The 27,653-nt window shown below is 44.3% G+C and overlaps 1 protein-coding gene across 12 annotated transcripts in view; it reads left to right on the top strand.

The window, feature by feature from the left end:
* The window catches only part of PHACTR1 (phosphatase and actin regulator 1), a 521,359-nt gene that overhangs the window by 425,403 nt on the left and 68,303 nt on the right, over positions 1 to 27,653 (top strand). For all 12 annotated transcript variants that reach the window (XM_065912772.1, XM_065912773.1, XM_065912777.1 and 9 more), the window contains one exon: positions 6,722 to 6,802. In XM_065912772.1, the coding sequence (XP_065768844.1) occupies positions 6,722 to 6,802 (81 nt within the window). The remainder of the gene's footprint in view (positions 1 to 6,721; positions 6,803 to 27,653) is intronic.

Genomic DNA, 27,653 nt, shown 5'->3' with positions numbered 1-27,653 from the left:
CTTTTTCACTCTCCTCTTTCACTTTCATCAAGAGGCTCTTTAGTTCCTCTTTGCTTTCTGTCATAAAGGTGGTGTCATCTGCATGTCTGAGGTTATTAGTATTTCTCCCAGCAATCTTGATTCCAGCTTGTGCTTCATTCAGCATGAGTTTCTCATGATGTACTCTGCATATAAGTTAAATAAGCAGATTGACAATATAGTGTTGACATACTCCTTTTCTGATTTGGAACCAGTCTGTTGTCCCAGGTCTAGTTCTAACTGTTGCTTCCTGACCTGCATACAGATTTCTCAGGAGGCAGGTAAGGTGGTCTGGTATTCCCATCTCTTAAAGAATTTTCCACAGTTTGTTGTGATCCACACAGTCAAAGGCTTTGGCATAATCAATAAAACAGAAATAAATGTTTTCTTTGGAACCCTCTTGCTTTTTCAATGATCCAGTGGATGTTGGCAATTTGATCTCTGGTTCCTCTGCCTTTTCTAAAACCAGCTTGAACATCTGGAAATTCACAGTTCACATACTGTTGAAACCTGGCTTGGAGAATTTTGAGCATTACTTTGCTCGCAAGTGAGATGAATGCAATTGTGCGATAGTTTGAGCGCTCTTTGGGATTGCCTATCTTTGGGATTGGGATGAAAACTGACCTTTTCCAGTCCTGTGGCCACTGCTGAGTTTTCCAAATTTGCTGGCCTATTGAGTGCAGCACTTTCATAGCATCATCCTTTAGGATTTGAAATAACTTGACTGGAATTCCATCACCTCCACTAGCTTCATTGATAGTGATGCTTCCTAAGGTCCCCTTGACTTCACATTCCAGGATGTCTGGCTCTAGGTTGGTGATCACACCATTGTGATTATCTGGGTCGGGAAGAGCTTTTTTCTATAGTTCTTCTGTGTATTCCTGCCACCTCTTCTTAATATCTTCTGCTTCTTTTAGGTCCATACCATTTCTGTCCTTTATTATGTCCATCTTTCATGAAATGTTCCCTTGGTATCTCTAATTTTCTTGAAGAGATCTCTAGACTTTCTCATTCTATTGTTTCCCTCTATTTCTTTGCCTTGATCACTGAGGATGGCTTTCTTATCTCCCCTTGCTATTCTTTGGAACTCTGCATTCAAATGGGATTATCTTTCCTTTTCTCCTTTGCCTTTCACTTCTTTTCTATTCACAGCTATTTGTAAAGCCTCCTCAGACAACCATTTTGCCTTTTTGCACTTCTTTTCCTTGGAGATGATCTTGATCCCTGCCTCCTGTACAATGTCACGAACCTCTGAATCTCCTTTCATAATTCTTCAGGCACTCTATCAGGTCTAATCCCTTGAATCTATTTGTCACCTCCACTGTGTAATCGTAAGAAATTTGATCTAGGTCATACCTGAATGGTCTAGTGGTTTTCCCTACTTTCTTCAATTTAAGTCTGAATTTGGCACTTAGATCCATGTAATGGTAGGCGGTACTCAAAAAGAATGAGGTGTTTTCTGTATGTACCAACGGGAAGATTTCCAAAACATATTCATAAATGAGAGGAGAAAAGAAGAGTTGTGGAATAATGTGAGCAGAATGAGCCCATTTGTGATTTTAAAAACTGTATTTATATAGTGTGGGAGTGTGTGGAAAAGGAGCAGAGAGAGACGGAGGAAAGAGAGAAGGACATTATCAAAGAAAGGCAGTAGTGAGAGTTGATGAGTTGGGTGTTTGGAAGGAGGGACAATGAAAAAGAAGTTTGTTTTCTATTTTGTAAATTATTTACTGTTAAAATGCTTCATCTATTTCCATAAATTAAAAAAGCATGCATGTGTGCACATGCAGAAAATAAAAAGAGAATGTTCTAGCTATTTTTAACAAATTTATCCAGCCCAGGCACTCACTAAGCAAGAACAAGCCCTTCCAAGTTGCCAGTTTTAATTCTTTGATGTCAAAGAAGCATAGGATTCCTTGGCTTAGCACAAATCCGAATGTATAGGGAAACTGAAAAAATTAATTAGAGGGAGGTGATGAGGAACTGGCTTTTAGTAAACATGGCATAGACTGCAGTACTGGCTCAAAAAAAGTTTACAAAAGTGATTAAAACTGCTGTCATTCCATTACCAGAATTGGTCTCTGGGCTTTGATGGAATTTACAATTGAGAGTCCTTCTTTCACCAGGCTTTCTATTTTTAAAGCTTTCGCTCAATTGTAAACAGACTTCTGAGCAATAGAATGGAACATAAAGCTGTGGGGAAAAAATAACCTTAGTTTTTACCTTTGTTTACAAACCAGTGCAAGCATAGGTATGTTTTTCAATTTGGGTTTTCTGATTATTCAGGTATGGTGGAGCCAACAGATCAAGAGACGGTTGCCATTGAAAAGAGTTTGTTGTCCTCACAGCTTGCAAGAGAAAGGGCATGCCAGGCCATGGAGGGCCAAAGCAGTTTGTTCAGGAGACAGAAAGAATGGGAGAAAAACGTGGGCAAGAGCCTTTTTTTCGTGGTTTCCCCAAGATGCAAGGGGCAGGACAGGGTAAATGGGCTTACCTGGCTGGTTTGAATCATTGTGGTGGACTCTGGGGCTTAAGGAGTGTCTCCAATTGTCTGGTGCCTGGCCCTGTAGTGATTAGGGCAGAGGAACAGTGGCGTATTTTTTGTAAGAACTCTGTGAAGAAGGTGGTTGAGGGTGGGGCTCTGGATTGGCCGGTTTGCATAGGAAAGGCAGGCTTCCTGGGAGGGGCTGACTTCTAGGATCAGCATGGCCCCAAGATGTCAACAAGTCAAAAAACTGGAAAATAAAAAGACATGATCAATAGATGTTGATAAAGATGCGAGAATGACTATGTTTTTCAAGGTTTTCTGGGTGACGTTTACACTAATATTTTGTTTAATGACAAGCTTAGAGAGCCTTCCTTAGATGGGCCAACCTTTTAATATGTTTTTGGGGGCTGTATTGGGTATAGTAATTGGGAAGTCCTTCCCTCACTCATTTCAGGCAAGAAAGAGGGGATGTGTGAAGCTTTTAAAAGGTGTTTGGATCTACTCTGCTAATTCTTTGTTGGTCTATAAAAGCCAATCGGTCATTTCCCCCCTTTTCCTCTTTAGGCTGTTTCACTTGTTGGTGTGGAATTTTAGACTGGATGTCGCTGCTTTAGTGTGTGCACATTTGCTTGCTTATGCGACTTTATTTTGGTGTTTCAGTTGCCACAGGACTCTCTTGAAAGCCTTTTACAGTGTTTTACATTTACTGCATTACTGCAACCAGAAATTTGGTTCTTTTCTGAAGATCCAAGGAATTACATTGTTGCTGCCTAACCTGTATTTTCATTTTGGTGGGGGAAGTCGGCGTCCTGCTTTTTATTTTTTGGTTCTCTTGTGTTAGAGGTTAAAAGAATTGTTTTTAGAAATCCACCTTTATACGCCCGTGCTCCTTCTCGGTTGCTCAATCATAACTGACTCTGCGACTCTGTGGACTGTGGTCCGCCAGGCTCCTCTGTCCCTGAGATTTCCTGCAAGAATACTGGAGTGAGTTGCCATTTCCTCCTCCAGGCAATCTTCCCAACCCAGGGATCAAACCCGCATCTCCTGTGTCGCAGGTAGATTCTTTACCACTGAGCCACTGGGGAAGCCCCTTCACCTTTATATCTTTAGATATCTTCACCATATATCTTTAGATATCTTCACCGAATATCTTTAGATATATGCTATATATCTAATCCTTGTATTTTAATGCTCCCCTCTCGTTTACTGTAGCCTAAAGTTTAGTTTAATTATCTGCTTAGATTTACTATTTTTGTTTTAACTGATATTTTTGCTCTTGTGGTCACTACTTTTTTTTTTTTTTTTTTTTTCATTTCTTAACGACTCCACGTTTGTCTTCAGCATCCTTGTGTAGCTGCCGTCATCTTCTGCCCAGACTTCTGCAATCATCCAGTAACTGGCCTCCTTCCATTCTGCCCTCCATGCTGAAGTGGACATTGGTCTGTCAAATAACTCAAACGCGATCCGTTTCTTCACATCTCCCTTAGAAGAACGTGGTCAGGAAGGCCCTGCATGGCCGAGCGCCCCCCGCCCCTCTGACTGCATCTCAAACCATCATCCTCCAAGTGGTGTCAGCTGTGCGGTCATACCGGCTTCCTCTCTGCCTGTCCACGGCACCCTGATCCCCCCAGCTTGCTCTGTCTGGAGTGTTTTCCACTTCCTTCCCGACTGTCCTGAGCTAAGATAACATACACTGAGCTTTCAGACCCAACTTGGAGGTCTCTTCCTCGGAAAAGCCTTCCCGAATTCCCCAGTTGTTGCTGTTTTTCAGGTACTCGGTCATGTCCGACTCTTCTGCAGCCCCACGGACTGTAGCCCGCCAGGCTTCTCTGCCCATGGCAAGAATACTGGAGTAGGTTGCCATTTCCTTCTCCAGGGGATCTTCCCAACTCAGGGATTGAACCCGAGTCTCCTGCGTTGACAGGCGGGTCCTTTACCGCTGAGCCACCAGGGAAACCCCAGCTCCCCACTGGAGGAGGTTATTTAGCGTATGCTCTGATGGAAGCATGTCTTGTTTTGAGGCACATCTCAATTTGCAATCGTGGATGAGGTGACATCTCATTTGATGACTGAATCACACCTTAGCCTGTGATCTTTGGGAGGGAGGAGCTGTCCCTCTGGTTACCATCATCCCCAGCCCCTGGTGGAGTCCCTTGCATTGTGGGCAGCTGGTCCTCAGCTGTTGGCTGAGTGTGGAGAGACAGCTGAGGTCCGGATGACAGAGGTTGGCCTGAGAGCGTCCATATTCTGCTGGTGCTGAAGCTCCCGGATCTCCGTGTCCAGGGCTCTGCCCGCCTGCCTGCAGACCCTTCCTTTCCGTCTGTGGCTCTGGTTCCCCCACTTTACTCCACAGTTTTGAAAAGCCACTGGAAACTTGTTTTGTTGAAGGGAAATCTGTTCATGTACATGGGTCAGAACAGGATGACTCTTCTTTATTCCTCTGGAAGATCACTAATAAACTTTTACCTTGAAATCCCCAACTTCATCTTGCCTATTCAGTCTTTCCTACTGTGCTGCTGAACAAATGTTTTTTAAAATCAGGCAGAACTTTCTGACCTAATGGCACACACTTCTCTTCCCCTTCCCTGGGTATCCCCCTTCTGCATGAGAGCACTTTCTGCCCTCTTCCCACCATATGTTGTCCTTTGGTTCAGGACATAAAACTCCTTCACCTCCCAAAGCGAACACCGCTCCATAGTTTCCCCACTCACCTCTAACCCTTGTCCTTCCATACAGCCTTCCTGCCCTCATTTCTGGGGGCTATAGATTTATATACATCCATCTTCTTACTAATATGATCTCAGTAAGCTGTCTGCCAGGGTTAACCTTTATTTTTCCTTCTCATACCCCTGAATTTATTGTAATCTAAGGGAGGGCATTACATTTTTAAAATAATAAGTTTCAAAATGGATAATCAGGGATTTTCAGTCCTGATGTGCTTGAGAATAATAAGCTTTTTATTGTCATATAGTTGTCGGGTCCCAGGCTGGCAGCAGGGAAGGCATCACTGTCTTTCCAGACTGGCAGAGTGACTTGGTGAAGATCGGACAGCTAGTGGGTAGCAGAGTTCAATCACAATTCTTGTTTCCTTGGTTTCTTTCTAGTTCTTACTCATATATTTTTTTTTGCATTAAATTCTATTGGGAGTTGTGTGTGTTTAATTCATCTGTATCTAAATTTATCTGCATAAAATTGTTTTCTTATTTTATAATGAGTATTTCCCACCACCCCACCCCCCCCATGACTGGGTAACCAAAGCATGCAAAGAATCTCAAGCTGACCAAAGGGCCCACGGCCACGTCTCACCTCCTCCTCTCCATGTTTTCTGGATGTCGGTGCTGGAATAGCTTTGCTTCCTCGACAGCCTCCGCCAATCCCCCCGTCCTGCCTGGAGCCGCGGGCCTGCCCTGGGTGCCGCCCCTCCCTTCCCCACTCCGGGCTCTGTTCCCACTTGACTTGCCCTCCATCACATCACTGATCCGAGGAAATGTCCCCTCTTCCTTCCCCCAGCCCCCACCTGCCTGAGCGGTTGGCTCCGGTGAGGGGCTGGGTCCTCGTAGAGGGGCGTTTGGGAACTGAACTGTTCCTTCATTCCTTGCTGGGAGCCGAGAGCGGTGGGTGGGTGTCCCACGGAGGTCCCCCCCCGGCCCCCTCAGCCTGTCCTCGGGAACCTGGGTACCAATCCAGAGAGCTTTAGAAGAGGTGTTTTCGTACCATTTTTTAATAGTTGAGAAGCAACTAAATCCTCAATAAGACAATAAGACATGATCCATATGAACTAGGTAATTAAAAGAGGAATCCCTTCTGGGGAATCCCTTTCTGAGGAAAGGTCACACTCTGGAAGATGCCATGTCGTCCGAGTTAAACCAAGGATGGAGGCAGCCTTTCTGGCTTCGAATCCTAGGTCCTCTTCCCAGGGTGGTTCTGATCGGTGGTGGAGCTGCTCTGTCGTACAGTTTCCTCAACCATATATTGCGGTTAAATAAAGTGAAATAAAGATGCCTGCATCATAGGTAATTTGATTGTCTTGAAGGCGAAATAATCCAATTATGATGCTGATCATAGTAGCCATCCACTGGTATCATTAGTTTACATTAATCAAGTGATTTACAGAAGCTTTCCCATACGTTATATTTTAGCACATCTTAAAATATGCTTTTTTAAAAGTTGTCTTTAATACTGACTCACACCTGCTTCTCTGTGTTTGACTTGCAGCCCTGGAAAGGAAAATATCCATGAGGCAAAGCAGAGAAGAGCTGATAAAACGAGGGGTCTTGAAGGAAATCTATGATAAAGGTAAGGGGACCACTCCAGGCTCCACAGGCCAGAAAGAAGCCATGCTTGGAATCTGTGTGTGTGTTTCTCAGAGTAGGATTTCATTCTCTGCATTGCTTTATCAGAGTTTGAATCTGTAAAACTCCAGACAGTTCTGGAGAGATCAGAGAATGAAGCTGACAGCGCTGAAGTGATGGGTATTGTCGCGAAGGTGAACCCTCCCTTTTTCTCAGCTTTGAAATCAAACCACAGGATGCTAAGAAAAGTGATGGGGCCCCAGGAATGGTGTCAGTACTGGTGGTGAGCCTGTTGGTATCTGAACACACACAGCTGGGGTGAATTTAATTGCTTCAGTTCTTTCAGGCACTAGGGAGTCCCAAGACAAATGTTAAAAATCCACAAGCATCTAGAATATCCCGAACAGCTATTTTTGGGCAGTCCATCTCCCAGCAGTAGGAGAATCAAGGTGGAGAAAATGATAAAATATAAATGTACACATAAGAGATTTCAAATGATAATATTACAATGATTACAAATGCTCCGTGAATGTGTCCACAAGTGTTCGCCAGTGATTTATCACGTGTCTTTTGCTGGTTGAACTACTGCCTTAAATACAAAGGTACACAGTGGCTTACACAGCGTATTAACTAGTCATCACCGGCCCCCCACCAACCCGTCTCCCTCCTCTCCACCCTTCCCTCATCACCCTTCACTTAAAGCTTCACGAGAAGCATTGTTTAGTCTCTACGCTGCGCTTAGCCGCTCAGTCGTGTCTGACTCTTTGCGACCCCATGGACTGATGCCCACCCGGTCCCTCTGTTGGATTTCCTAGGCAAGAATACTGGAGCGGGTTGCTGTTTCCTTCTCCCGGGTATCCTCCCGACCCAGGAATCAAACCTGCATCTCCTTGCATTGGCAAGTAGATTCTTTACCTCTGAGCCACCAGGGACGTCCTTTATGAGAAATGACAAGCTCTTGTTCCAGCTTTGTCACAGTCGTCGATACTCTGGTCTTACTGTTTGACACCAGCGTTGTTGGGCCAGATTATTAAACCACATACTGTCCTTTAAAGATCCATCCTAATCATCAAAGGGACCTTGTAATTCTGACAGTCCACCACATTTCCGTAGGTCTTCTGCATGCTGAGTTTGTGTCCTGACTCCAAAAGGCAGGTGTGTGTCTAACCTGGGTGCTTCTCTCTGATTCTACTGTCGTCAGCGAGTTGGTCCTTATTCCTGTGGTACAACTCACCTCATTCACCTCTGTCGTGGAGCATCCTGATGGCACTTTTAAAGTATTTTTAGAACACTTTGCCACTCTGAAATGCTGAAAGTCGTAAGAGCCTTGTGTGTAATAATAAGATCTCCTAGGCAACAATTAGAGTAAAAAATCTGTGTCAATTTAGAGTGTTCTAAAACTAATGAAATAAAACCCAGTCTATTTTTAACACATTTTAAAATTCAATCTTTATTTTTAGCCACATCTTAAGGGTTTTTAAAAATGAATCTGAGTAAAGTTTTTTGAATAAAACTAAGTTGTCATGTATCATGAATGTATTGGAAAGGTCTTTGGAATACTTTTGGTCAGGCAAACCAGAAGTTCAAATGTACCCTATTCAACAATATACCCACATCCCCAAACACACGCATGATCTTCCCATATATATTCCACTAAATACACAAAAATCTGCACCACCACTCACTGGTAGGGTGTGAAGTTGTATTATTTCAAGTTTCCTGGATTAGTTGGTGCCTCAGATGATAAAGAATCTGCCTGCAGTGCAGAAGACCCAGGTACAGCCCCTGGGTCGGGAAGATCCCCTGGCATAGGATATGGCAACCCACTCTAGTCTATTTACCTGGATAATTCCATAGACACAGGAGCCCCACAGGCTACCGTCGATGGGGGGGTAGCAAAGAGTTGGAGTTGAGTGAGTGACTAATTCTTCATTAATTATCATAGCCTTCTGGCACCTCCTGGGTAAGCCTTGCTAGCCTTCTACTTCTGAGAAAGCCATGCCAAGAGACAGTTTGGCCGATTAGGCTCTCCAGAAAAAAAGATTCCATAACTTTGTCACTTCTATCCAATGTCTTACTTTCTGTTGTTGTTCAGTCGCTCAGTCGTGTCCACCTCTTTGCAACCCCGTGGACTGCAGCATGCCAGTCTTCCCTGTCCTTCACTGTCTCCAGGGGTTTGCTCAAATTTATGTCCATTGAGACGGTGATGCTGTCTAACCACCTCATCCTCTGTTGCCCTCTTGTTTTGCCCTCAGTCTTTCCCAACATAGGGGTCTTTTCTAATGAGTTGGCTCTTTGCATCACGTGGCTAAAGTATTGGAGCTTCAGCATCAGTCTTTGCAATGAATATTCAGGGTTGATTTCCTTTAGGATTAACTGGTTTGATCTCCTTGCAGTCCAAGAGACTCTCAAGAGTCTTCTCCAGTACCACAATTTGAAAACATCAATTCTTCAGCACACAGACTTCTTTAAGGTCCCCCAAACCCACTCTTTTGTTGACCTTAACTTCCCCTCTTTCATCTCAAGCTCCTTTCTCCACATTCCTTCCCCACTGGAGATGGGAAGTGTCTGACCACAGGTATGGTATTCCATAGTCAGTATCCACAGGCCATTACTGTCAGCACTAAAGCCTGTTCAATCCAGTTCAATGGATTGAATGGATTCCTCCTTGGGAAGGGGAGGGATCATTGAACTGGATCCCTCTTCCTGCAACCTTTATGTCTCTCACTGGAAAACTTCAGGAATCCTCTGAAGGAGAGAATACATTTTATTATAGTCTTTGTAATTTCCATTATGCTTAATAACTGCTGCTGCTGCTACTGCTAAGGTGCTTCAGTCATGTCCGACCCTGTGCAACCCAATAGACAGCAGCCCACCAGGCTCCCCCGTCCCTGGGATTCTCCAGGCAAGAAGACTGGAGTGGGGTGCCATTTCCTTCTCCAATGCATGAAAGTGGAAAGTGAAAGTGAAGTCACTCAGTCGTGTCCGATCTCAGCAACCCCATGGACTGCAGCCTACCGGTCTCCTCCATCCATGGGATTTTCCAGGCAAGAGTACTGGAGTGGGTTGCCATTGCCTTCTCCAGCTTAATAACTGACTTAGGGTAAATATTGCCTGAATAACTTCCTGACTTAAGGAAGCTGTAGACCATTAGAGAAGACCCTGATGCTGGGAAAGATGGAAGGAGGGAAGAGAAGGGGATAACAGAGGATGAGATGGTTGGATGGCATCACTGACTCAATGCACATGAGTGTGAGTAAACTCCGGGAGTTGGTAATGGACAGGGAGGCCTGGTGTGCTGCAGTCTGTGGGGTCGCAAAGAGTTGGACATGACTGAGCATCTGAACGGAACTGAGGCCATTAGAGCAAAAGGCCCACTTTATAGAGGAAAAAATGGGGGGTGCACTGAGTCTGGGGGCTGCCAGCCCACACTAGGAACTACCCCAGAATTAGGAGCTGGGTCCTGTTTGAGGTCATCTCATGGCATGAATTCAGTCACTAACTGTGGAGAAAAGGACTGGTCTGGCCCCCACCTGTCACCACAACTTCCAGTTTTATTTTTGTCTTTGAGCTTATCAGTGTCTGCTTTTTTCCATTCCATGGTTGACTGGCCTTCCTCACTGGCACGTAAACTCCAGGAAAACATGGACCTCATAGGCTTGCTGCCAGACTCCCCAAGCCTCAGATAGAGAGGCTTGCGATAGATGTACTCACCAAAATACTTACTGTTTGGATGATGGGAAGGGGAGAAGTAAAAATGCAAAGTAAATTGTATTTACTTTGGATTTTTCTGATGAAAGTGTTCATTTTTTTAATCACTGTAGATATTAATCATATGACCTTGTATTCTGTTTAATCAGCTGTTAGGAACGTGAGTCCTGAAATTATTGCTTGGATTCAGTTCTAGTTCCACTTTGCAAGAGCTGTGCAACTTTAGTCAACTTGCTGAACATCTCTGGTGCTTCTGTTTCTGTATTTGAAAGTGTGGATGATGATATAATATGAATGACATGAGATCACACAGCTGCATTAGATTGCTAAAGCTGCCGTAACAAAATACCAGAGGCTGGGTGACTTAAACAACAGAAATGCGATTCCCCGTGGTTTTGGAGGCTGGGAGTCCAGGATCCAGGTGTCAGTAGGGTTGGTTTCTGGTGTGGCCGCCTCTCAGCTTGCAGATGGCTGCTGGCTCCCTGTGACCTCACGTGGCCTTTCTTCCATGCGTGCACAATCCTGGTGTCTCTTCCTCTTTTCACAAGAAAATCAGTCCTGTTGGATCAAGGCCCACCCTTCGGACCTCATTTAACCTCATTACTTCCTTAAAAGCCTCATCTCCAAATACAGTCACATTGGGAGGTTTGGGTTCCACATGTAAATGTGGACTGTAGGCAGGGCTGGACGCAATTCCGTCTGTAACAACGTGCAGAATGCACTAGTGGCTGTCATTCCATAAAACCCTTGAGAAATTGTTAACATACCTTTATTGGTAATAATCTCATCGTCATCATCCTCTGTATTTTTTGAAACCCTTGACATGCCTCTTCCTAGCTCAGGCCCCCGTCAGTCTTACGAAGGGACATCGTCGTCCCCTTTCAGCTTCAGGAATCTTCAGCCCCCCTCGCGACTGTCTTACCATGTGGGTAGCCGGAACCCAGTCCCTCGATGTCTGATTTCATCGCCTTCTCGTCCTTCCCCTCTCGCCCTCTTAGCCTCTAAACACATCGCTTGCTTGTCATCATTCTTCCGTTTCCTACAGCATCACTCAGCGGCTGTGTCTGAGAGCCTCGGGAGTAGAACAAACTTTGATTGCCACAACCCGAGCGAACAGCAAGGGGCCAAGAGCCTCTCACCCTTTGCCCAGTTGTTCGTTTCAGAGATGAATTTCATAGATTTTCAGCCGTCCTTCCTCATCGCCTGGCGGGTCAGTCCTCGTCTTGTACCGCCTCCTATGTTAGCACCTGAGTCGGGTCATCTGGCAGCAAGATGCTGTCACCAGAGAGGTGCCGTCCCCGACAGCTGCCCAGTGGTTTGTAGTGACTGTCAGCCTGTCTGCCGCGGCCGGCCTGGGTCCACTTTGCAGTTACACTGTCTTGGATATGATACTGCTAATGCGGAAAGCAGTTTATCTTTAGTAGGTGAGCTGTTCTCTTCCAACTCTTTGTTATTGATTTTGCTTAATAACGCCTAGCTTGTTTGTAGAAAGTGTAAAGATAAACTGTAGGCTTGTGAGATGTGCACCTGTTTGGGCAGAGGGAACTCAGAATTAGTGAGGTTTTATTATGGCTTCCCTGGTGGCGCAGGCGGTTAAGAATCTGCCTGCAATGCAGGAGACGCGGGTCGATCCCTTGGTCAGGAAGATCTCCTGGAAAAGGGAATAGCAATCCAGTCCAGTATTCTTGCCTGGAGAATTTCATGGATAGAGGAGCCTAGCAGGCTACAAGCCATGGGGTCACAAAGAGCTGGACATGACTGAGCAACTAACACTTTGGATTATTCTGACAGTTCTCCTAGAAATTCCTTATCTTATTCTTTGTTGGTTTAGTCGCTAAATCATGTCTGACTATTGTGACCCCATGGACTGTAGCCCATCGGGCTCCTCTGTCCATAGGATATTCCAGGCAAGAATATTGGAGTATTCTTTTTATACTGCATATATAATTCTGGAGTATTTTTTTCTTAGCAGGTTAAAATCCCAAACTGGTCACTAAGTCAGGCAAAACAAGAGCTTGGATTGAAGAGCAGAGATTTTCTCAATATCTGTAGAAACTAGCTCAGGAATCCTTGCTTTAATGGAATGCAGGTGTGACGAGCAGGAGCTACTGGGTGGCTCATATTTTTTATTGGTTTCCCTATCAAATCATGTAAGTATAGGGTTCAGAAGAAAGTTTAGATCAAACACTTTTCTGATTTTTTAAAGTTTTATATCTGAATTTATCAAGGCCATATAAAAATGCAGCAAACTTTGAAAACTATGAAGAAAATTTTAAGTTGTTTAATCATGATGGTGTAGGAACATAAAATTTTAAATGCTTCCCCCCCATTTTCCACATTTCTCACAATATGGATATAGCAATTTTGTGAAAAGCACAAATGTAAACATTACAGTGGACCATCATCAGTCTGAAGAATAAAAATGTGAAACCAACTAATGATGGAAAATAATTTTATCACTTTGTAGACAGCTTATTTTTAACTATTCACCAATTTCATCATCTGTTTTTTTGAATGAGAACTTAAGGGTTCTCCTAAGACTCCTAGAACGTTCATTCATTCAGCAAATCGGTACTGACTCCCCACTCTGGGCCAGGTGTTCAGCTATAGTGATAACCAGAAGAGTAAAACCCTCACCTTCTCAGTTTACATCCTACCAAAGGAGACAGGAAATAATTAAATAGGCATATGATACACTGTCGAGGACTGATGAATACTATGAAGGCAAGCAAAGCAGCAGTGTAAGGAGATAAACTTGGTGGGGGGCATGATTTTATATAAACGCAATCATGGAGGCCCTCTGGAGGAGGTGATGTTTTACACAGAGACCTAAACGCAGTGAAACGGGAGCTTTGGTCCTACTGCTACTTCTCAGCAGCGTGTAACCTAATTCTTGAGCCCTTGAGTTGTCTTGGTATGTACCTTACAGCCTCTGGGCTGCATTTGCTTCTCTGTAAATCCGAACACGTCACCCCCTGCTCAGGGAAGTTCCAAGTTTCTCCAGCAGCCTCCAAAGCCCTCTGCGATCTGCCCTCTAGCCCCTAAGTTTCTTCGGTTCCTTGGCGGTGCCTCCTCATAACTTCCTCTTGTGACATCTCACTTGCTTTCCAGTCCCTGACATTGGCATTGACTGCACTGTCTTCCTAGAACCTTCTTCCCCAAGACATCTGTCCACGTGGCTCACTGCTCTTTTAATTCTTTGCTCAGATGCCTTGGAAGCTCTGCATTTTACATTGTCACCTCCTCCCATAGGTCCATAGTCCCCTGACCCTGCTCCACTGTGTTCTTTCTTTCTCTCTTCTTTTCCTTCTGTCTGTCATCACCTGCAGTCTATAAATTACACATATGTGTGTTAGCCTTTTCCTCATCGCTCTCTCCTCCCTGAAATGTGAGCTCCACCAGGCAGGACAGGATCTCTGTCTGATTTGTCCATGGACCTTATACGCATCCTGATGCCTGCGGTAGTGCTGGAACATAGTCGATGCTCGGTATATGTTTAGTGAAAAGAACAGCAAATGCCAGCCTGAGACTGTCTGTGTGTATATGTGACTTGGTCGTTCACCTGTGTTGGCAAAATCCAGGACACTAGTGCTCTGATCCCCCTTGTTATTCATTGGGAGGACTGATGCTGAAGTTGAAACTCTAATACCTTGGCCTCCTGATGCGAAGAACTGACTCATTGAAAAAGACCTGATGCTGGGAAAGATGGAAGGCGGGAGGAGAAGGGGATGACAGAGGATGAGATGGCTGGATGGCATCACCGACCCAATGGACATGAGTTTGAGTAAACTCCGGGAGTTGGTGATGGACAGGGAGGCCTGGCGTGCTGCAGTCCATGGGGTCGCAAAGAGTCGGACACGACTGAACTGAACTGAACTGACGATACATGAAACTTTTATTTGCCAATTATTTAAATAGGAAACATTATCTTGGGTGTATATTCATGTATAGAAAGAAAGTGTTGGTTGCTCAGTCGTATCTGATTATCTGATTCTTTGTGACCATGGGATTCTCTAGGCAAGAATACTGGTTTGGGTTGCCATTCCCTCTTCCAGGGGATCTTCCCGACCCAGGGATCCAACTGAAGTCTCCTGCGTTGCAGGCTGATTCTTTATCATCTGAGCTACCAAGGAAGCTGCTATTATATTCATGTTTATGGATGTCAAATACTCAGCATACAAATAGTGCCTTCTAAGTGTTATGGAGAAGAATATCCTGAAAACAGTGAGCTGTTTGGCCGTTGGTAAAATAGTGCTGATTTTTCTCAGATTTAGTAAGGATCTCATGAGGTCGCCTGGCCTGGCCTCTGTTGTTTTTCTAACGTGAAGATGAAGCAGCTGTGGCCCAGTGAGGTTACAGCCTTGCCTAAGGGCTCACAGCCAGTGTGGACCCTGAAAAACTCTACTAAGACCTCCTGTCCTTCATTTGGAATTTTGTTGTTGTTATTTAGTCACTGAGTCATGTCCAACTCTTTGCAACCCGATGGACTGTAGCCCACCAGGTTCCTCTGTCTCTGGGATTTCCCAAGCAAGAATTCTGGAGTGGGTCACCATTTCCTTTTCCAGGGGACCTTCCCAACCCCAGAGATCAAACCTCCATCTCCTGCATTGGCAGGCAGATTCTTTACCACTGAGCCACTTGGGAAGCACTTGGAATTTATAGGAACACACACAAAACTTTGTAATATATTACCTGTTGGTTATCAGAGGATATTGATAAATCCTGCTGCTAGTGGTTATTGGAAATGGTCTCTACAAATAAGCATGATGGTGTATATAAAGAACATTCAGGATAACAGTGGCAAATATTCTGTATTTTTCAACACTGGGTTTTGCGATGAAACCTCAGTTCTATCACAGTCCTGTCACGTGCTTTGTAATGGATGAGTGTATTTCATTCACGCGAGTGATTGTATCACTGATCAGGAGGGGAGGAGAGGGAAAGACGGCCCTCTCTCTCTCCATGAAATGACATGCTTTCACCCCCGTATGTTACACACGTCCAATCCCCAGACAGGAGCAGGGAGCTGGGATGTGCGGCTGCGTGCAGGGATGGGGTTGAGGCCAATGCAGTTCCCTGGTCGCTAGGCCACTGCTCGCCACAGTCACACCAAGACCTGGGGGAGGAGATCCATAATCCCACCAGCACAGAAAGAAGGGAGGGTGAGGGTGGGATGGGGTGTAGGGGGAGTAGTGACCGTGTGCCAGTGAGAGTCTTCCCTTTCCCCTGTGTGCTGGAAATTAGCGATAACATTTCACGACAAATAATAAAGTGCATTGAGGTGTGCTTTTTTTTCCCTCATTGAGTCGGAGCAGCATTTTGGAAGGTGTTATTTTTAATTATCAACACAAACAGAACCTCCTTGAAACGGATGACTCTTTTATGCGGAGTCTATATTTTTCCCCCCACTCTCAGACATTGATGACAAAAAAGCCTGGTATTTAAATGAAAAGGTCGTTGTCTTTTAAAAATAAAAATAACGATTCTCTCCTGTATCAGAGGAGACGAATTCGTCGACTTGAGCCTTTTAAGTCTCGTCGTTTATCTGGCGTCCCAGGTGCATAGACTTTTAAAGCCATGAAGTTTATGGGGAGCAGTGCTTTTCACAGCCTTTCCCAGGCACTGTTATTTTGTCACATTTTTAGCTCTTTCTGATGTCTCACCTAGAAATGGCATCTTCTGGAAGCTGTGATTTGGAGTAATTCTGTGAAAATGAAAAGAATGTTTACTTTGGCCTCAGTGACATAAAATCGTTGATGTGGCACCTTGGCACCTAATGCAGTGGATCGCCCTAGTGGGGTAAATGGAAAGCAGATTAAATGATAAAGAATGAAGAGAAATTGTGCTCTGGATTCTCTTTCCGATATCACTGTTCTTTCGGGAAATCACTATCTCGAGTGAAAAAAATTAATGAAGTAGTTTTTATTATAGCCGTGAGCAGACGTTCCCCAGCAAGTGGGTTCATCTCTTGTGTGTCTGTTAAATGAATGCTTGTTATGTTGCAGGCATCGTTCTGGATGCCACGAATACCAGGAGGGGCCAGTGGGCTCCCCTGACTAATAGAACTTACAGTCCTGGAATGAGTTCAGGTGCTTGGCGGCTGTGACGAGGAAAGTGCAGGGTGTTTCGGGAGTGGGGTGTCTTGGACGCATTATCCACCCAGGCCTGGAGACTCATGGGTAACATCTTGGAAGGCGTGGTGTCTTAGAGGAAACCTGAAGGATGGTGAGGATTATGGTGGAGAAGTTGGGATGGGTTGGGGGGATGTTCTAAGTAGGAGGACCCACACATGGGGAGGCGTGGGATGGGGATAATGCAAGAGAGAGCAGGTCTGTATGATCGGGGGAGTCGGGGCAGAGCTTACAGGCAGGAGAATGATGTTAGCTGCTTGTTCTTTGTCCAGAGAGCAGCGAGGAGCTCTGGAAGGGTTTTCTGCATGATCGGATTTGCAGCGTCATCACTGTGCCTACAGGGGAGAAGGACTTGGAGGGAGACCAAGGCATGAGTCGGGGAGTCCAGCTAGTGGACTGTGGCTGGGATTCAGATGACGTGATGGCAGGTGGGCAGGAATGAGGGTCGTAGGAGTGGGAGAGGGGAGGGGAGAGACTGGAGAATTACAGGAGATGGAGTCAGGAGGGCCTGTGACTGCTTAGGTTGGGCAGTGAAGGGGAGGGTGAAGGCATGGCTGACACTCAGGACTCTGGCTTGGAGTCTTGGTGGACAGGTACGAAGGACAGTTGCCTGTCTCCTAAGCTGGGGAGGTAAGAGAAGCAAGTATAGAGAATGGAATATCACGATGGTTTGACCGCTGAGTGAGATACCCAGATGTCTAAGCAGAGTTTCACTGTACGGATTTGAAACTCAAGAGGGAGAGCTGGATTGGAGATTGCAGGTTTGGAACGGTCTGTGGATACATGGTCTTGAAGACATGTGGATTGATGGTATTTCTCAGAGAAGATGGAGCATGAGAAAGTAAGCGTCTCTGATAGAAAACCCCTCGGTACTCCAGCACTGAATGATCTGGAAGTTAAAACAAAATGATCTTGGAATAAGAAAGCACTCAAGAACTAAGAAGTGGACGGAGAAATAGGAAGTAAGCCAGAAATGTGTAGCATTATGACAACCAAGAGACAGTGGTTTAAGTTAGGGAGAAAAATGATTCCACAGCGTCGATTACAGACGCATCACATAAGATAAGGCATGTCCTTTTGATTATTTTTATGCTGTTAATAGTAGGCTCTTTCGTTCCCTGTGAAGCCAGTGTGCAGTCGTCAGGGTGTAAGTTAAAGTGGTTCTTAAGAACTAGTGGTTCTTAAACCATTAGTTTCAGAAAACAAAAAACTCAATTCAAGGAGGCTAAACTAGTGAGAAAATTTAGGTCAAAGATCTTCCTGTCTTTTATCCTCTGAAGTATCCCACATGTCTTTTGAGCAATGCTTGGCATTTAGTCAGTGCTCATTTAATATTTATTGCATAAATGAGTGAGTGAGTGAGTGAATGAATCTCACATCATAAAATCCAGTGGTGGGGCAGCCTCAGGACTGGTTAGTTCAGTGACTCAATAACCTGGCAAAAGGATGCCATCCTCAGGCTCTAACCCCTCATGGTAACAAGGTGGCCGCAGTGGTTCCGGCTTTACCTGCAGACACAACATCCCGAGGGGAGAGGCAAGCCTGTTTCCCGTCTTGGTGTTGCTTTCTAAGAGCGAGAAAACCTTGCCCCAGGGTTCTCCAGAATTACCCACATTTCTCATTGACCAGAATTCTTAAGACATAACTACTTACCTTTTCCCCTAATTTTGACAGATGTTTCCATAAGCCAGTGGGTCATAAGTACAGTTAGCTCCCAAGAGCTGCTGCCTAGTATATGTTATCCTTGGCAGACCCACCACAATACCGCCCTTCCAACTGCCTGTCCTAGACCCCGCCGATGAAACCAGGGCAGGGCAGGGTACCCTGGGCGGGACGAGCATCCCTGCCCACTTCTGACGCCCGATCACGTCACAGCCGCTGACCTGAACTGACATTTGTAATGAGGAGACGGGTCACACCCTGGAAGGTAACAGCTAAGAGAAGGGACGCTAGTCACACTTAGAAAAACTTTCCTGACTTCATACATTTGCCTAGGGCTCACATAGAGTTAGACAAGTTGGTGGGACACTGACGCCTTAAGTGAAGGTGTTAGTCGCTCAGTCGTGTCTGACTCTTTGCCATCCTATGGACGGTTGCCCACCAGGCAATTCATGGAATTCTCCAGACAACAGTACTGGAGTGGGCAGCCACTCCCTTCTCTAGGGGATCTTCCCGACCCAGGGATCAAACCCAGGACTCCTGCATTGTAGGTATATTGAAGCCTTAAGCCCCACATAAATATCAGTAAAACAACCACATTCTCCTCGGAGCCCTAAGCGCTGGTCCCAGCTCCCTTCATCTTCTGTCTGTGGAAGGTACAGGACAGCTTCTTATCTCCCTGGAGTCTGCTTTCTGCTTGAATGAACCACCAGGATCCTAGTTGGCTCCAGCCAGCAAAGCCATGCTTGCCTTTCATCCTCTCCTGTTGCTCCCAGCCTCCAGCCTGCTTGCTTGAAGACAGCCTGTTACCAGGCAGCTGGTCCTCCTGGAGCCTCTGGGGCCACCCCCGGATGCGTACTCTTCAACTCCTCTCTGCCCTTGCTTGTCCTGTCTGAGGGTTGCTGGGGGATCAGGGGACATCATCCAGTTTGGGCTTTATGGCCTTTTCTGCCCAGAGAAAGTGCTCAGTAAACGTCAGCGAGGGTCTCCACCAGACGTGTGACCTGGACTTGTCCTCTGCTGTTTTTTGGTGCCTGTCTCCCTTTCCCGGTTCCCCTTCACCCAAGTCTAGGCTCTCTGCTTCCCCCCAGAAGAGCTGAGATTCTACCAGGAGGCTTCGGGGCCCCTCCACAGGCCACGCCCACTTCTGGAGCTGTGTCTTGCGGCTGTCTGGGTCCCACCATCCACACGTGCCCGAGACATCTTTCTTCCTTGTGCCCCCTCCTCCTTACCTCTGCAGCTTCTTTGAAGCAAATATTATCCACTGAACTGACCATTTGTTGTGATGTGGACCAGGTCAGCAAAGTCATCTGAATCTCCCAGTTCCAGAAATGGGTTCATTTTTGCATATTCATTAGGCCCATTATTGTGAGTTTTAAGTCTATTTTGAGCGGGGCTGTCCAGTAGAATTTTCAGCAATAACAGGAACGTTCCATCATCTTCGCCAGCCAACATTGCAGCCATCAGCCCTGTGTGGTTCTCGAGCACTTCAGATGTGGTTAGGCTGACTGAGGAACTGTGTTTTAAGTTTTGTTTAGTTTTAACAAACTTAAACTGTAACCATATGTTGGAGAGCAGCTCCACAGAACTGCTTAAATTTTGCAGTGACCAGTCCCTATGACTTTCCTTCTCCTACTCTAGCCGTTAAAGATTTTTTTTTTTTTTAAAATCTTGGATTCTCTATTAACTGTGAAGGGCCCACTGCACAGCGAAATATGATTCTGTGAGAGTTCCACTCTTGTGTAATAGCATAGGAGAGAAACTGTGTCATCCATTTATTTTATATTCAGTCTCTGCCCCAGTTGCATTTTTGATATCAGAATGCCCAGGAATAGCAAGATGGTAAATCCTCTTTCTGTTGCAAACCTTGGAGTCAAGAGTCGTTATCTGGAAATAATGGTCAGAACCATCATACCTCATCTGGATAGATGATGTAAGAACCGATGGGCTCGGGTATAAAGACCGCTGAGGAGGCATAACTGTACTCAGGCAGATGAAGGAAACACCTCTGGGAGACAGGCACCATGGTGTGATACGAGGAGGTGTTTGCAATGAGGAAGCCACCGAAAGAAGCCATGTGAGCTGTGGTTTGCTGACCGTGCGGTCCAGTGAAAAGCAGAAAATGCTGATAAATCCATACAGGGAAGTGCAACTGAAACAAGCTACGCACTTGTTTTAGCCAGGCCACTTTTGTGATAGGAAGTCACTGCAGCTCACACACTTCAGGGTTTTCGGCAAAGTCCTCTATACAAGATGGGAAATATTAGCATCAAAATAGGGTATTAAGTCCAGAACAATAGCAGCTATTTTTTAAAAAAAAGTAAGGTGATTCTCCAAGCAGGAAAACATGGACCATTCCATTCTGTGTTTAAAATCATCCAATCTCAGTATCAATTACAGTTGGATTCTGAGATTGAAATCAGTTACATTCTGAGATTGAAATCCGTCTTGTGTAGGTTTTCAAGCTATTAGGGTCGAAATCTGTTGAGTTACCGAGATGCCTGTATCAGACGCAGAGAAACCTCATGCCTCTTGCACATTTGTTCTTCTGTATAAACTAGTCTTAAGAATCCAAAGACTTCTGGATAGAAGTGAAACAAATAGACATGAAAGATAAACTAGAAGAATCTCTGACGTGTGGATTCTGAAAATATAGGTTTAGTGATCCTACAAAGTCCTGCAATGTCTGCTCACAATTCTGGTGGCACATAGATACTTTTAGACACACGATCACACACTGACAATGACTTTTATTCCCTGGAAAGGAAAAGGTACCAGACATTAGAGACACTCATACACACTGTAGTTTTAGTTTTTGTGCATAAGACTCTCAGCTGGTCTTTTTCAATGCCTGAGATTCAGAAACATTAAGTATTGTTAGTAAATCTGCAGTGTTAATAGAAATGTCTTGCTTTCACTATATGTTTAAAATTCTACATGATGATATTCAACTCCTTGAATTCAAGCAAACTCCAATGACCAGGGAGCCATTTCCAACTCAGATTGAGAGCTTTTCATCTTTCAGTGAAATCCTTAGAGCTGCAGTTGATAGGCTCATCACTTGGCTGACAATGAGAGCAGCCAGTGGCTTTGAGGACAGTGATTTAGAAGATTACTGGGGTTAACAGAAGCTTTTCAAAGCTGTCTATATTGTTGTGGAAATGACACCTATGTGGGTTACTTAGAGTGGCTCTGCCCCCTTAGTGGGTGAACTTTTTTTCCTACTCTAATGGAAAAAGGGTATCAACGTCAAGAAAGAAAGAAAGAAAGAAAAAAGACATCAGATGAAGTCCTTGTTTCATATCTCCCCATCACCAGTGACACTTGTTGGGAAAACACCTTCAGTTCTATGGGGTCCGCATCAGCCACTCAGCCGAGATGCCCTTTTTGGTCAAAGGACATGTATTGAAAGCTACAACAGCAGTTCTCTCTCAAAGGGAAAAAACTCTTCTTCCATGTCTTTACAAAGATGGTTATTTGCCTTAACATAGGTGGCTGCACTTTTTGCTCTAATTATAAATGTTGGTGATTTTCAGTAAATTAAAACGCATTTGAATTTTCATAGGTCTGCATGTGTGAATTCTACACATTGCATTACCAACGGGGATGCAACGTAGCTAAAACTTCCTAATGTTTTCAGTCTAAAATTCTCACAGGGTGCTTCACTTACATAATCATTTTTCCCTCTAGTGGAAGCATCAATATAACGATGATTTCATGACGTTCATTGTTCTTCTCTACTGCAAGTCTTTTATTCAGAATTTGCATCCTATCAATACAGTAACGGTGGAGAAAGGGTAAACAGTTGGGCTCAGAGAAAATAGCTATTCAAGAAACCTGAGGAGTAGGGAAGGGGTTTTCCCCTCCAACAAAAATTATTAGGTTTTCATTTAACTGAACAAAGCAGCATGCCAGTGTTTGTTATATTTTTTGTACATGTAAGCATCTCCATTTGGAAACAAAAATTAATGACCATTAAGCTCTACTCATATCCTGCCGAGTTCACCTTAGAACTTGCCGACGTGCCTGCATATTTCCTCCTGAGGGCGTTGTAATCTACCTGCGCCTCTTGTTCTCCACTCTGGCTTTGCACTTGACATTGTTTCACGCACATGGTTAGGGGTTCAGCACCACCCACAGAGTCATTTCAACTTGCATTTCTTTCGTTCCCAGCCAGGCTGTGCGTTTCACAAGTGGCACCTGGAACTTAATTTTTATTTATTTGTACAAATGCTCTGCATACTTGGAATAGCCATTCTTTTATTAGCTATGTTTGGTTCATATTTCCCCATCATGCCGGTTTCTCTCCCTTATACTGGTTGTACAGTGTTTTATTTTGCAAATTAAAAGCCTAAAAATTTATGAGTAAGTTAACACTATTTTGGCTTCCTCCTTATGCACCCTAAATAAATAAATATGTCTGTGAGTATATATGTGTCAATCACCCTAAAACCAGAGGGTATCTTAAAGCAAAACAAACAATAATTACAAAACAAAGTTTTTTGGAATATCGTCGCATTGGTGACATCCGGTTATAGGTAGATGTCATTCCTAAATAAACTGACTTAGAACAAAAAATATATTTTTAAATACATCTTTCAAGCCGACTCTCCGGAGCACAGCTTTTATATATTGGGTTAGCCACAGAGTTCACCCCAGTTTCTCATACCATCTTATGGGAAAACCCGAATGAACCTTTTGACCATCCAGTAGGTTGTACTGTCAGAACATTAAAAAAACGTTTATGCAAGACAAGAGGTGAATCTCCATCTGTTCCGAACACACATCCACTCCCTTCCTTCACCTCTTATTTTTCTTCTTCTGTTTCTCAGGGCTTAACTTCTCATGCTTGCTGCTTTTCCTCCTCCCTCGTCCCAGCTCGCTTACACCGATTCCTCCCTGTCTGCATTGCTGCACCCGTCTTGCTTCCTTCCCCAGGGCATGTCTGCTGCCTCCTTAGCATCTAGCACAATGCCTGGCCTGTGGCAGGAGGGGCAGGGCAGAACGTGGTTCAGCTCCAGGCCTTCGGAGGCAGCTGCCCTCACAGTGGTTTCCCCAGGTACCCCACGCAGCTCATAGCAGATCCCTTAGTGAGGCTTGGTGGGTGTGATCCCGCGTTGTTAACGACAGGGTTTCCTCAGTAGGTGTGTGTCAGTGGAATGAATTCATTCCCTCTCACCTCTCCCCTCACTCTCCTTAACTTGGTGGAAGCCTGACTTAGCAGCGTCTTCATTGCTTGTGCCCCACAAGGAAGAGAAGGCAGTGACTGGCCCCATGCCCACGGCCAGGTCTCCATCTCAGTTCCTGCTCAGTACGTCTCATCATTGGCCGTGCCTTTGACGTGCACTCACGCCTGCATTCTTTCCTCTGCGCCTCTGTGACCGGACGCGCCTGCGTTGGGCATGTCTGCACCTGGCTCGGCCTTACTTTTCTCCCCCACCCTGGTGCTCTCTCCAGGCCCACCGCCCTTCGTGACAAGTTCGTAACCCAGGCTTAGACCACGCGGCCTCCCACCTTCTCTTTGAGATTTAAGCCAGCCGCCTCTGTTCCGTGTTAGCCCCATGAACGACACTTCCCACCCTAGACCTCGTCATGAAAAGGCTCTGTGCTGTTCTGGGTTCTCTTGCTTGTCCAGTTCCTTCCCTCCAGTCCAGTAGTTCTCAAAGTGTGGAACCCTGACAAGCAAAAGCAGCTTTGGCATCACCCAAGAATTTATCAGACACGCGTATTCTCAGTTCCGTGCCAGACCTCCTGGGTCAGAGACTCTGGGAGTAAGGCCCTGTCACCTGTGTTTTTACTGCCCGCCAGGAAATTGCGATGCCCGTGAAAGTTTGAGAACCACTGCCTTAAACCTGTCTGGCCTCCTCCTGCCTTCTCCCTTCTCCCTTCCTCCTTTCCACACTTTACTAGGAAATAAAGTGTGGAAATGTCCTAATGCCTGGAGGTGATTGTACCATTCTGAAAACCATTGTTGCAGATAATTTTAGACGATCATGTAGAACATCAAAATGATTTCCAGTACTCTATGAGCCTTTGCTCGTTCATAGTAACAAGAGACTGTGCAATGAACGATCAGAAAGAGACATTCAGGAAGCAATTCCATTTACCATTGCATCAAAAAGAGTAAAATTCCCAAGAGACTGTGATGATCTTGATAGATGAAAGTAGAAATATTCTGTAAGACTCATTTTATTCAGGAGAGTTAAATGCTTCCTGGGAGGGAAAACAGTTTTTTCTATTGATGCTTATTTTTAAAATGCTAGTAATGTGCTGATAACAGAACTGGTAAATAGTAAAAAGACTTGGAGAGCCTAAACAGTCTTCAGAGATACAAGCTATTATATTTAGGGTGGGTAGATGACAGGGTCCTACTGTATAATAGCATAGGGAACTATACTGAGTATTCTGTGCTAAACCATAATGGAAAAGAATATGAAAAAAGAATGTGTGTGTATATATACCTGTGTATGTGTATATATATACGTGTGTGTGTGTGTATATATACACACATCCGTGTGTGTGTGTGTATGCATATGTGTGTATATATATTATATATAGTAACTGAATCACTTTACAGTAGAAATTAATACAATATTATGACTCAACTGTACATCAATAAGTTAGTCTTTAGATGAATCAAACTTGAAGTTACTAAGCTTTAGGAATTCCCAGCTAATTCCTCATAGCTTGATGATGAGTACATGGAGTTCGTTACATTCATGATTCTACTTTTGTGTACATATGAAAACATCATAAGAATTTAAAAAATAACAGCTACTTTAACAGCAGCATCTTTTTTAATCCCCATGTTATATGAATCCAAATCAGGTTTCATTTTTGTCATTGTCTTAGTCATAAGTGATATCAATAATGAATGTGTACTTATTGCATGGTTTTAATTTATTTCTACCAGATATGTGCATATATATGTAGGTAAATAGGTATGTAGGTAGATAAAACATGGTTATCAATGTTGATATTGAAGAAATGACCAAAAGCCCAGAAATCTGTGTGGTCTGTACATTGCTGCTGTGTAAATTGACAAGCCCTATAGAAAAACAATTTCACAATATCCAGGTCTGTGTCAGTAGACCTTAAAATATTAATACACATAAATGTCTTTATTGGACTGTCTTCTAAAGGGGGAGAATTCTAATGGCAGAGAAGATTTTATACAGGAAGGTAATCAGCAGAGATTTGTTTTCATAATAGCATAAAACATTGGAAACCCCTTTGTGACCCACCACAGAGAGATAAATATAATCATTAACATGATAACTATGCAAATTTATGCTTATAACCATGCAAATATATGCTTATAAAATTTTTTAAAAAACAAGACAAAATAAAATTTGACACATACAACTATGTATGCAAAAGAACTTTTCTGTTAGAGTAGAGATATGATTCATGTCATATTTCTCCTTCTTTCTAATTTCGTTTTTTAATGAGATGTGTATTTAGAAGTTGCAATTGTGGAATTCACCAAATTGTTTCCTCTCCCAAATGATTCGGGCCTTTGTGATTTACCAAAGGTACTTATTAATCCATAGGGAGCTAAATTTTCTGAGAGTTAATATGTCCCAAGAGGAGTGAGTAATACTGCTTCTCTGTAACCACCAAAACCCTAATGCTACTGCTGTTCTATCTTTTCTTCCCCCTAATGTTGCATCTACAGTTCTTAGACATAAGGAGCTAAAATATATAGCGGTCATTCCATCACATCTTTGCCCCAAAGCAGCAAAACATGGCAACAACCCAGAAACCCCTCCTCCTCTGGCCGTTGTAAGCCAGTACTTTTACTATACTGGGAACATCCAAGATCAGAATGGTTTCCCAGAGACGCAGTAAGCCTGACGGCAATTCCATCACTATTCCACCAGCGGGGAACCTGAAGCAGAGCTGCTTCCCACGTTGTCAGTGTGAACACGCCAAAGTAAAGGCCCCGGGACTGTCCGTCGTGGGATGATGCTGCATTATCACTCACAACCGTGGCTCTTCCCATCCTGGGCACTCTCCGTTCAGCTGACCCATAGCCTTGACCTGGCAGTCTGCTCTTCTCTTAGGAATGAGAAGGCATAGTCATATTGTTAATCATGATTATAGTGACTACTGCTTCCACTGGAGACATGTAAAAAGGCCATGTGAGGGGCTCTCCTGGCCGTCTAGGAGCTAGGACTCTGCACTTCCACTGCAGGGGGCGTGGGTTCCATCCCTGGTTGGAGAACTAACATCACACATGCTAAGCAACATGACCAACAACAAACAAAAACCCAATTAAAATAAATTTTTTTAAAGGCCAAGTGAAAAGAAAGAAAAAATAAACCCACAGTCTTCAAAAATTAGTGCTTTAAATTGTCTGCTTCAAGTGACTTTCTGGTGTCCATTATATTTTCTTTTCTATGTGTATAAAATTCCAGGTCAAATATCACATGTCCTTGAACCATATGCTGCCTAAAACCTATCAGTTTATAAATTGCTCTGTTGAGCATGCGTTTCATCAAACCCGTTCTAAATGAGGAGGAAAGAGGGTGGGTAGAGGAATCTTTTGCTGCCGTATCATCATTGTGTATAAAATTAAAGCCTTGGGAGGAACACAGCAAAAGGAAAGGCTTATTTATCCATGATTAACCATGGAGTCATTTCACTGTTGTATTTCTTCAAGTAAATCATCTATCTTCTCGTTGTAAGGCAGGTAATTGCTTTGCTGGTTTCTGTGTGTTTCTGCCCAAACATAACTTAGAGCCTTTCATCTGGATATCTATTCATCTGGCTGGAACAACTTTCAGTCCTCTTTAAAAATTAATTTGACTTTAATGTCTAGCTATCTAGGACTCCCCTGGGCTAGGAGGAAATCGCACCCAGGGAGTTTGATTTGACAAACGGCCGTTGTGTAGGATCCTTTGATCCTCCACCGTGGTGTTAACTGGCTGCTCCTTGTCTTGCTGAGCTTTGACAAGATCAAAGTGGTACCCTGCCCGGCAGGATCACTGGTGGGACCAGAAGAATCCTGGCACCTCCCAGCATCTCTGGGCCGCTGGAGCCCAGAGCCCCCTAAACGTGTGTCTACTTGGAGAGATTGGGTGTGGGCAGAGGGGCTGAGAAGACAGGGTGAGGCTTTCCTCGGGCTGTGACGTTCCAGGTCCCCATGCTTGTTGAGTGCTTGAAAGCTTTTGCTCCCCGAAGTAGGAATTCCTGACCTCGTTTTCCATCTCTGGGTCCTGCTCAGTGTTTCCAGGTTTTCAAAAATTATGAGCAAAATTTGATTTTCATTTTTGTTTAAAAAACAAGTATAAAACATGGTAGATGATTTTTTTTTAACATTTTTAAAATGTTAAAAATTTTGTAAATGTT

This window comes from Muntiacus reevesi, chromosome 20 (genome assembly GCF_963930625.1).
Source record: "Muntiacus reevesi chromosome 20, mMunRee1.1, whole genome shotgun sequence".
In the NCBI taxonomy this organism is placed as follows: Eukaryota; Metazoa; Chordata; class Mammalia; order Artiodactyla; family Cervidae; genus Muntiacus; species Muntiacus reevesi.
The sequence above is the reverse complement of the archived record's forward strand: the minus strand, read 5'-3'. Positions and strand labels throughout refer to the sequence as shown.